Source organism: Moschus berezovskii, chromosome 11 (assembly GCF_049115385.1).
Source record: "Moschus berezovskii isolate FMDL1 chromosome 11, NW_MosBer_1.0, whole genome shotgun sequence".
NCBI lineage: Eukaryota > Metazoa > Chordata > Mammalia > Artiodactyla > Moschidae > Moschus > Moschus berezovskii.
The window spans coordinates 101386430-101398471 of NC_142470.1; the positions used below are offsets into that span (position 1 = coordinate 101386430).

The 12042-nt window shown below is 44.7% G+C and overlaps 1 protein-coding gene across 1 annotated transcript in view; it reads right to left on the bottom strand.

The window, feature by feature from the left end:
* SLC9A2 (solute carrier family 9 member A2) overlaps positions 1 to 11563 on the bottom strand; it is a 90373-nt gene extending 78810 nt beyond the window's left edge. The window contains exon 1 of the mRNA XM_055400270.2: positions 11137 to 11563. Within this exon, the coding sequence (XP_055256245.2) occupies positions 11137 to 11419 (283 nt within the window). The 5' untranslated portion in view covers positions 11420 to 11563. The remainder of the gene's footprint in view (positions 1 to 11136) is intronic.
* Between the last annotated feature and the right edge of the window lie 479 nt (positions 11564 to 12042).

A 12042-nucleotide genomic window follows, 5' to 3' on the forward strand; every position in this document is an offset into this window, starting at 1 on the left:
AAAATAATATGTTTACTGTGATCCCAAATGTAATTTTAACATTTTACATATATTAACAAACTTAATTCTCACAACAGCCTAGGACAATGGCACTTTTACTATCCCCATTTTACCAAAGGGTAACTGAGCTCCGAATTTCAGTTGCATACCAAAAAATCATACAACTACAAATGCAAGAAAATGTTCCTGAGATGTGAGCCAAGGCAGACTGGACTAGATCCTGTTTAATCAGGTATCTTATCAAAATTGAAATGTAACCACAAAAAAATGGAAAGAGGATATATGATAATATATTAAAAAATGAAGGGAAAATTTGACTAAGCGAAAATATGACAAGAAAAGAGAACTGAAGAGACCAGGTAAAAGTGTAGTAAACAGACAGCAAAGTCCAAATATGTCATTATGCACAACATACGTAATTATCCTTCTCCTTAAACTGCAGATATTTGAAATTTTAAATTAAAGATAGACAGTCTACTTACATGTGGTTTAACGAGATACAGCTAAAGGAAAATTACCCAGTTGATTTGATATAATTATGGTTAGGAAAAAAATATGTCTGGAAAATATAGGTATGGAAAACATAGATACAGAAAAAATATATGTGCAAAATGAAGTTTATTTTGAATAGCAATAGGAATATAAGAAAAAATAGACTTTGAGCCACAAGAAAAATATTCAAAATAGGGACATTAATAAGTAACCTAATAAGTAAAGGAAGGATTTACTCAGAAGATTGTAACAATATTGAGCTGCTGCTGCTGCTAAGTCGCTTCAGTCGTGTCTGACTCTGTGCAACCCCATAGATGGCAGCTGACCAGGCTCCGCTGTCCCTGGGATTCTCCAGGCAAGAACACTGGAGTGGGTTGCCATTTTCTATTCCAGGAGATATCTCCAACCCAGGGATCACAAGTCTCTTGTGTCTCCTGCATTGGCAGGCAAATTCTTTACCACTCACCCAGCTGGGAAGCCCCATTAAGCCACAGAAGATGTCTCAATCAATATAAAAAACCAATCAGGTCTATATAACCAAAATGGACTAAACTATGAATAAAATTTAAAAAATAACCATATATCTCAAAATGTTTATTACTATAACTTAAACTATAATCCCAAATAATTATTGGGCTACAATAAAAAATCACAAGGAAAATTTAAAACACTGAGAATTGAGCTAAAGTGAAACCTCTATATATCAAAACCATGCAAAGCAATTGAAACAAGATCAGAAGGATGCATTTCTAGCCTTAAATACATATATTACCATTCCTCTAAATTATACACATTTGGATCATGAGAATTCATTCATCTTTAAGAAGAGTTTCACTTAATATTCCTATTTCATTTCATGAGGCATTTATTTGACTTCATAAAGACCAAACTGTATTTTACAGGTTCTGAAGCATCACCGATAGCCATGTTTCCAGCTTTACCACTAATGTATGGTGTTAAGTTCTCCTCAGAATACAGATGGTTTGCAAGTTAAAAAAGCAGTAATGATCTCACACCAATTATCAGGAAAGTGCAATTTCATTTGCATCATCTCCCTGAATTCTTTAGTCTTTACCATTTTCTTTATTGCTATTATTATAACTTGCGATAGATAAATTTACATAAATTTAGAGTACCATGAATGCTTTTTATTTTTTATTTTATTTTTAAAAAGTTTTTATTGGAGTATCATTGATTTAAAATGTTGTGTTAATTTCAGGTATACAGCAAAGTGAATCATATACATATATATATACACATATATATACACACACACACATATATATACACACACACACATATATATACACACACACACATATATATATGTCTCCACTCTTTTTTTTTAGATTCTTTCCCCATACAGGCCATTACAGAGTACTGAATAGAGTTCCCTGTGCTATACAGCAGGTTCTTATTAGTCATCTATTTTATACATAGTAGTGTGTATATCGGAGAAGGCAATGGCAAGCCACTCCAGTACTATTGCCTAGAAAATCCCATGGATGGAGGAGCCTGGTTGGCTGCAGTCTGTGGGGTCGCTAAGGGTCGGACACAACTGAGCGACTTCACTTTCACTTTTCACTTTCACACATTGGAGAAGGAAATGGCAACCCATTCCAGTGTTCTTGCCTGGAGAATCCCAGGGAAGGGGGAGCCTGGTGGGCTTCCGTCTATGGGGTCGCACAGAGTCGGACACGACTGAAGTGACTTAGCAGCAGTGTGTATATGTCGGGCTTCCTGGGTAGCTCAGCTGGTAAAGAATCCACCTGCAATGCAGGAGACCCCGGTTTGATTCTTGGGTCAGGTAGATCCCCTACAGAAGAGACAGACTACCCACTCCAGTATTCTTGGGCTTCCCTGGTGGTTCAGACAGTAAAGAATCCACCTGCAAAATGGGAGACCTGGGTTCGATCCCTGGGTCAAGAACATACCCTGGAGGAGGGCATGGCAATCTACTCCAGTATTCTTGCCTGGAGAATCCCCATGGACAGAGGAGCCCGGCGGGCTACAGTCTATGGGGTTGCAGAGAGTCAGACACGACTGAGAGACTCAGCACAGCACAGTGTGTATACGTCAATCCCCAATTCCCAATTTTATCTCTCTTCACCCTAGTCAAGGCTATGGTTTTTCCAGTAGTCAAGTATGGATGTGAGAGTTGGACTATAAAGAAAGCTGAGCACCGAAGAACTGATGCTTTTGAACTGTGGTACTGGAGAAGACTCTTGAGAGTCCCTTGGACTGCAAGGAGATCCAACCAGTCCATCCTAAAGGAGATCAGGCTTGATGTTGAAGCTGAAACTCCAATATTTTGGCCACCTGAAGCGAAAAGCTGATTCATTTGAAAAGACCCTGATGCTGAGAAAGATTGAGTGCAGGAGGAGAAGAGGATAACAGAGGATGAGATGGTTGGATGGCATCACCGACTCAATGGGCATGAGTTTGAGTAAACTCTGGGAGTTGGTGATGGACAGGGAGGCCTGGCGTGCTGTGATTCATGGGGTCGCAGAGAGTAGGACACGACTGAGTGACTGAACTGAACTGACCTTATCCCCTGGTAACTATAAGTTTGTTTTCTACATCTGTGACTCTTGTTTTGAAAATAAGTTCATTAGTTACCATTTTTTTAGATTCCGCATATAAACAGCATCATATGATATTTGTCTTTCCGTGTCTGACTTACTTCACTCAGTATGATAATCTCTAGGCCCATCCATGTTGCTGCAAATGGCAGTATTTTGTTCTTTTTATGGCTGAGTAGTATTCCGTTGTGCATATATGCCATATCTTCTTTATCCATTCCTCTGTTGATGGACATTTAGGTTGCTCCCATGTCCTAGCTATTGAAAAAGTGCCGCAATGAACATTAGGGTGCATGTGTCTTTTCAAACAATCAACAAAGGATTAATCTCCAAAATAGAGTATCATAAATGTTTTGTTTATAACATAGTCTCAAGTGTCAGTTTTCCACAGCTGTGAATTTAATGAGAATAAATAAATAGCCATATTTTGCACAAGATGGTGACAAGGAAATGGCTTAGAAGGAGTTATAACAATAAGCTATTTAAATATCTTTGTTCATTTTAATCAGACTAACATCATACAGCCATGCCAGTTGTAGAGCTTGTCAGTTCATAAAAGTATTTATCACTGAAAATATTAAAGTAATGCTAATTATGTAAAACTCCTAGAGGAGAACGTAGGCAAAACACTCTCTGACATAAATCACAGCAGGATCCTCCAAGACCCACCTCCCAGAATATTGGAAATAAAAGCAAAAATAAACAAATGGGACCTAATTAAAATCAAAAGCTTCTGCACAGCAAAGGAAACTATAAGTAAGGTGAAAAGACAGCCTTCAGAATGGGGGAAAATAATAGCAAATGAAGCAACTGATAAAGGATTAATCTCAAAAATATACAAGCAGCTCCTGCAGCTCAATTCAAGAAAAATAAGTGACCCAATCAAAAAATGGGCCAAAGAACTAAACAGACATTTCCCCAAAGAAGACATAAAGATGGCTAACAAACACATGAAAAGATGCTCAACATCCCTCATAATCAGAGAAATGCAAGTCAAAACCACAATGAGATACCATTTCACACCAGTCAGAATGGCTGCTATCCAAAAGTCTACATGTAATAAATGCTGGAGAGGGTGTGGAGAGAAGGGAACCCTCTTACACGGTTGGTGGGAATGCAAACTAGTACAGCCACTATGAAGAACAGTGTGGAGATTCCTCAAAAAACTGGAAATAGAACTGCCATATGATCCAGCAATCGCACTCCTGGGCATGCACACTGAGGAAACCAGAATTGAAAGAGACACATGTACTCCAATGTTCATTGCAGCACTGTTTATAATAGCCAGGACATGGAAGCAACCTAGATGTCCATCTGCAGACGAATGGATAAGAAAGCTTTGGTACATATACACAATGGAGTATTCCATTCCGTTCCGTTCCATCGCTCAGTCGTGTTCGACTCTTTGCGACCCCATGGACTATAGCTTACCAGGCTTCTCCGTCCATGGGATTCTCCAGGCAAGAATGGAGTATTACTCAGCCATTAAAAAGAATGCATTTGAACCAGTTCTAATGAGGTGGATGAAACTGGAGCCTATTATACAGAGTGAAGTAAGCCAGAAAGAAAAACACCAATACAATATACTAACGCATATATATGGAATTTAGAAAGATGCAAATGATAACCATGTATACGAGACAGCAAAAGAGACACAGATGTATAGAACAGTCTTTGGGACTCTGTGAGAGAGGGTGAGGATGGGATGGTTTGGGAGAATGGCATTGAAACATGTATATTATCATATGTGAAATGAATCGCCAGTTCAGGGTCGATGCATGAGACAGGGTGCTCGGGGCTGGTGTGCGGGGATGACCCAGAGGGAGGATAAGGGGAGGAGGGAGGTGGGAGGGGGGTTTGGGAGGGGGAACTCATGTACACCCGGGGCGGATTCATGTCAATGTATGGCAAAACCAACCAATATAATATTGTAAAATAATTCAGTTCAGTTCAGTTCAGTTCAGTCACTCAGTCGTGTCCGACTCTTTGCGACCCCATGAATCACAGCACGCCAGGCCTCCCTGTCCATCACCAACTCCCGGAGTTCACTCAAACTCATGTCCACAGAGTCGGTGATGCCATCCAGCCATCTCATTCTCTGTCGTCCCCTTCTCCTCCCGCCCCCAATTATATATAAGTAATATAATATAAAAAAATAACAATATTAGGAAAAATAAAGTAGAACTTAAACACAAATAAAGTGAAGATTTTTTAAATCATGAAAAATAGATTTCTTCCCATAAATTTAAAAATGCAAATGAAATAATAATTTTCTAGAACAATAAAAACACCAAAACTGACCTAAGAGGACATAGATAAGCCAACAGAACAATAAACTTTAAAGCAATTGAATCATTAGTGAAAATATACCCATACACAAACCAACCAATTCACCTGGTTTTATAAGTGAGCTTTTACAAGCCTACAAGGAACAAATAAGTTTATACAAAAGATTTCTATACACCTCTTTAGGACATCAAGCTATGCAAAAGAATTCTGTAAAAGACAAAGCATCTCATTAATGATAAATATTATTCTCATTTTAAAAGTTGACCCAAAGACCAACATTTTTGGTAGGAAATCACCTGCTGTTATTTTAAAAGGTACAAAATTATATCTGTGGTAGAGTGCAGTGATAATTCTAGAAGGCATTTGAAACGATCTTTAGAAAGAGACGCTTGAAGTCAACTTTTGGACAGAAAACAGCAAAAGTATGGTCGGCCCAATAGGAAGAGACGGTGGCTTTGAGAAAGTAAGAAATTAGATTTCTTCTTTGAGCTTTATTAGGAACAAACACACGTCATCAGGAGCACCTGGCTTTACAGGTGTGTTCAAAGTGAGATGTGGTTCAAATAATAAATGAAAATCATGAGCCTCATCCACTGACCAACCAGTTGGTGAATACACTTCAGGAAAACCAAATGTAACAAAGAGAAACAGATCAAAGGCAAGGATGGGTTTTTCCAGAGATCAAGATCTCAGTAATCAGGTGGATATTAACCAAAGAAGCTCTCTGGTTTCATATTTAAATTCAGAACTTCCTGGAGCCCGGAGGAGAAACATTCATGCACCAAACTGCTTTGTCTTCCCCCTAAAATAACAAATTATTTCATTTCAAGACAACAGGATGAAGAGAAGACGAAAATTCTGCACGCTAAGCCAAGTTCAAGGGCAAAGGTAAGAGATGACACCTGGAAGAGGCAAACAGTCCAGCTTTACATGACTGCAAGATGGGTGACAGGGTGTCTGGGGAACCACGGAGACACACAGGGAAGCTGTGTTACCCTGAGCAGCAGGGAACGCACTGCTATGTCCCAGGACCCTCAGCAGAGTTAGAACATATGCCCAAGCTCACCCTTCAGAGGAGACAAACTTAGAATGAACAGGTTTCCCACGTGGCTCAGTGGTAAAGAATCCGCTTGCCAATACAGGAGTCATGGGTTTGATCCCTCAGGAAGGAGCTCTGGAGAGAGAAATGCAACCCACTCCAGTATTCTCGCCTGGAAAATCCCATGGACAGAGGAGCCTGGCAGGCTGCAGTCCATGGGCTCATAAAAGAGCTGGGCATGACAATGACTAAACAAGCAACAAACAATCTTAGATCACTCCAGGAAATGTTTCTCTTCTTCATCCTCTGGCTACTATTATTCCAGACCATAGAACTCCATCCCTGTGTCCAGGATCTACCAGGCAGACTGAGCACTTATAACTGTTTAAAAAAATCAAGTCACTCAAAATATAAACATCCAAAGTGAAAGAACAATAAGAGTTCAAATGCATGAGGATCTAAGCGAAAAAAATTTCAGGAGATCTTTCTTGCCAAAAACAAAACCAAACAAAACTTTTCAAAGGTGGACCGAATCTGCTGCGTTCTTTTATTTACTGAACCCACTTCACACACACACACACAACATCATCATCATCAATTTAGGAAACTTTTAAACTACAGAACTTTCTTTTTGATCAAGTCACTAGAAAGTGGACTGTCCCTGATAATCAAGTTGTTGTTCAGTTGCTAAGTTGTGTATGACTCTTTGCAACCCTATGGACCACAGCATACCAGGCTTCCCTGTCCATCACTACCTCCCAGAGTTTGTTCAAACTTATGTCCATTGAGTCAGTGATGCAATCCAACCATCTCATTATCTGTCTCCCCATTATTTTGCCTTCAATTTTTCCCAGCATCAGAGTCTTTTCCAATGAGTTGACTCTTCGCATCCGGTGGCCAAAGTATTGGAGCTGTGGCTTCAGCATCAGTCCTTCCAATGAATATTCAAGGTTGATTTCCTTTAGGCTGACTTGATCTTCTTGCAGTCCAAGGGACTCTCAAGAGTCTTCTCCAACACAATTTGAAAGCTTAAAGCTGAATCATTCAACACTGAAAATGCATTTTCTCACTTCTGATTGTTGTATTTCTAAGGTTATAGTAGACAGCAATCTAGAAAATGATTCTGAATTCACCACTGGAAGCGATTTCAACCTCCTACAAATGCTATTAGGTGCCTCCATTGGGGGCGACCTGTGATCCACATTCAGCTTAATCACTAGCAATGTTCCTCCATGTTCTCTGGGGCAGGTAAGCTCAGGTACACTAGGTACACGCTAAAAAACCTGCCCTAAATGCAAACCACGACATTTTGCGTGAGTTACCATCCCATTCCCCCATACCCTCACATCCTCTGCACCGACTGCTCAATTCATCACCCTACCCAAATATGAGCTAATCACATCGTACAAGTCCTGCCAAAGTAACAGTCTTTCCAGAGTGTACATGCTAAATCGCTTCAGTCTTTCCAGTGCAAAAGTTCAACTAGAATCTGAATGACCAGACCACTGTTTAATGGGCTGTAAAAATGTCTTAGGGACCTACACAGTCTTCCCTAAAGCCAAAAAGCAAGTTTAAGGCCTTGGGGACAGGAGGGGGCAGATCCCTGGGCATTTTATAGCTCTTCTAGGAACAGAGCTACAGCAGATGGACAGGGATGAGACTATACACTGGAAGAACCTAGAAAAGACCTCAAGCACTAGCTTGTGGCTCAGCTGGTAAAGAATCTGCCAGAAATGCAGGAGACCCTGGTTTGATTCCAGGATTGGGAAGATCCCCTGGAGAAGGGATAGGCTACCCACTCCAGTATTCTTGGGCTTCTCTGGTGGCTCAGATGGTAAAGAATCCATCTGCAATGCGGGAGACCTGGGTTCGATCCCTAGGTTGGGAAGATCTCCTGGAGGAGGCCATGGTAACCCACTTCGGATTCTTGCCTGGAGAATCCTATGGACAGAGAAACCTGGCAGGCTACAGTCCATGGGGTCTCAGAGTCAGAAACAGCTGAACAACTAAGCACAGCACTAGCATATCCTTATTTCTCTGAGAACCACACCCTCATCCCACCACGGTGGCCTCTATTCCACTCAGACCCTTCTGGCCAAGAGACATGAACATCCTCTGTTTCCATCTGGATGCCACATCACATGCAGGAAGGGAAGAGGAAACTCCAAATTTGGAGGAGGCAAAGAGATGGGCAGAACAGCAAAGTGCCAGGGAATATAAACACATCTGAATGAGAAAACTGCCAATGGGAAGATAAATACATCCATGAGCTCACACAAGGAAGAATGCCTTTTAATAAAACATGGTACAATTAACATGATAAGGTCAAATAAGATAGACAGATCATGACAGAAAAATAAAGCAAGTGTTAAAAGGCAACCTGAAGATAAGAACACTTGGAAAAGGCAGAGACTAAGACAGAAGCAGGAAAAGGGGAGAGGCAGCCCAGTCCAGAGGCAAAGGCACCATAGTGCCAGAAAACTGTCAGAGTAATTTCTGCTTCTCTTCTACCACTTCTGATGGTGACAATACTCAGTACTCACTGCATGCCCAGCTGTCCTAAGAAGGTTATACACACCTCTTCTCATTTAACCCTGACACCAAACAAGCCTCCAGGGTAGACAGGAAGATGAGACATTGAGCAGAGCTGGGTGGAATTCTGGCTCACCATCTGGCAGCAAGGTAACATCCCCATCTCTCAATTTCCTTGCATATGAAATGCGGTCATCATTTCTGCCCCGGATGATTGTTAAAATTAGAGATAATGAACTTAAGTGCCTACCAGCGGCTGTTATTAGTGTGAGTGATCAGATGAAGATAATCAAGAGTGAGGGACAGAAGAAAGAGCCACAGTCGAACAGAAATGGCAACAGAGAAGCAGTCATAGAAACAGGGGAAGGAAGCACTACGCCAGGGACAAAGATTCAAAGAGAGAAAGAGAACAGCGAACTCTTAGCTCTCCGCTTTGTGTGTCTGTGCAACCTGTCTGAGTTTTATTTTCCACCTCGACCAAGCAGGTATATACTATCTGCCCTTCCTACCTGGCAGGGTTGCTCTGCAGACCATATAAGGAGATGAGCACCTGCATTTACAAGGACAGGCAACACTTTTATGCAAATGTGCACATCTGCTTAATGGAGAAATCCTTTCCCCCTTATTCCATTTCCCAAGGGAAATTAAAACATTCAACCAGTTTTAAAGTCAAAACCGGGCAATTACAGGCTGTAAAGCACATGTCTTCTTTGGGCACCGTTAACAGAATCTGGTTAATGTAATCTAACATCGAAGATTCGGCTTCTTTCCTGCAACTTGCACCTTCCACAAACTTGTTTTGCGCTTCCCTCTCAATTTATGTCTTTTTTTATTCCTCTCTGGAATGTTGTCCCCTTTCATCTGCAATGGACTGTCTTCTGGTCATCCCTGAAAACCTAGTTGAAATGTTTCTAAAGCATGAGGAAGTGATTCCCTTCTCCCTACACTGCATATTATCTTTTCCGAATGTCTTACTCCACCTAGCACTTTTCTGGATTATGATTACTGGGCTGTATGCCATCCCCTGCCCCCAATCTCCAGGTGTAAGGATGCCAGCAATGTGTCTTTTTAACCTTTATGGAGACCTTAGAGCATGGGTCTTTTCAAGGGGCAAATCTATAAAACATATGCAATAATGCATAAATTCTGTCCACCTGAGAACTTTTTGGAATCATTACAACAGTAACTGCTATATTCTAAGATTTTAAAGTATATACATATAAAGTAAAAATAATATAAAGCACCACAATCATAATAAAATTTATGTGGGGTGAAAATAGACGAAGATGAATGAATAAACCAACAAGGTCCTGCTGTAGAGCACAGGGAACTCTGTTCAATGTTATGTGGCAGCTTGGATGGGAGGGGAGTTTGGAGAATGGATACACGCATATGTATGGCTGAGTCCCTCTGCTGTCCACCTGAAACTATCACAACATTGTTAATCAGCTATACTCCAATACAATAAAAAAATTAATTTTTTAAATTTTAAAAAAGGTGAGAAAATAGATTTGGATATATATTTGCAAATGAGAGTTTAAGGTAGTTTTTGAAAGGTGGGTTAATTATTTTTAAACACGCAACTGGCTTCACTGGCCTTAGTCACCATGAAAATGCTTCCTGGAGAGCTGTCACTCTCCAGCCTTGGCCCAGAGGAGGGAGGGCACAGGGCCCCTTTTCCCGATACCTCGTCGGCGCTGCAGGCACTCAGGTGTCCCTGATGCCCTTTTCCAGACACCGCAGCAGTCAGCTGCGGGGCAGGGTCTGCATCGCTGCCAAGGCGCATCCATCTCCAAGCATCAAGGGCTTCGACCATTCTAGCAGCACTAGCGCCCTGCTCCTAGTAAGTGAGACCCTAAATTTCGCCCCACTCCCCTCCTCCCGCAATCAACAGGTCTCCACTTTGCCAGAGGGCTGTCACTCGGCATGCCAGGCAGAGGAAGCAGCGAATCGCTAAGTTGGTTACAGGTTGCAACTCCGGGGCTATTTCAAGGCTAAGTTCCACAAGAACCAAAGCATAAAGTGGGCCTCCCCCACACGCCCCCGGGAAGGGGAGGTCCCTTTCAGCCAGATGAAGCCGCTCTGTCGCCCCTGCCCGGGTCCCCAGGGAGGCGGCCACGACCCAGAGGTCAATTCGCCGCGGACCCGGACGCCCTCCGGAGCCGGGCCCCTGCCCCACCCCCGCGGATCCCGCGCGCTCACCGATCTTGGCCAAGGAGGCCAGCAGGATCCACAGGGTGATCTCGAAGGGGATCTGCACGTGGGGGTAGTCCAGGGTGAACACCGGCAGTCGGCTCTCCTCGAACGGCGTCGTGCCCGGAGCCACCACGCTGGCGGGGCTGGGCGGAATGGAGCTCGTGCCACGGGCCCGCGGCGCGTCCAGCAGGGTCTCGGTCCGGGCGCCCGCCGGCCCCGCCGCCTGCAGGAGCAGCAGCAGTAGCAGCAGTGGGGCCTGCCCGCTCAGCCCAGGGCCCGCCGGCTCCATGGGCTCTGCTCCCCGCGCCGCTGTAGCCCGAGCGGTCGGCCCTCCGTGCGCTCAGCGCATCGCCCCTGAGCTGGCAGCGCTGCCCGCCGCCGCTCGGGGCCGGGAGTCTGCGGCGCTCCGGCCGCGTCCCTGCTGCGAGCAGGCTCAGCGCCTGGCGGGCGCGCACGGGACACTCGAGGCCACAGCGCGGACCCTCGGCGCCCTCAGCCGCCCGTCGCCACCGGCCGCCGGCCCATGTCCCGTCCGCCGCCCGCCGCGGCTGCAGGCCCGGCCCCGGGCGGCCCGCGGGCGGGGGCGGGGCGGGGCGGGCGCGGCGCCCGCGGCCGCTGGGCGGGAGGACCGGCCCGGGGCGGGCGCGCGACGCACCTGCCGAGCCCGCCGGCGACGCGGGGCCCGGAGCCTTGGGGGCGGCGGCCGCGCTCGCCTGGGGCCCACCCGCGCGGCGAGACCGGCCAGCCCCGGAGCCGGGGAGCTCTGGGCGCACGGCCCCGCCGGGCGCGAGGTGACCGGAGCTGTCCCCGCCCCAGAGGCCGCGTCGGGCATCCATCCAGGGAAGGGGCCGGCGCAGCACGCGGCGCGCGCGGGGGACCCGGGGGCGCGCCCGGCGCGGAAGGTCTGGGGAA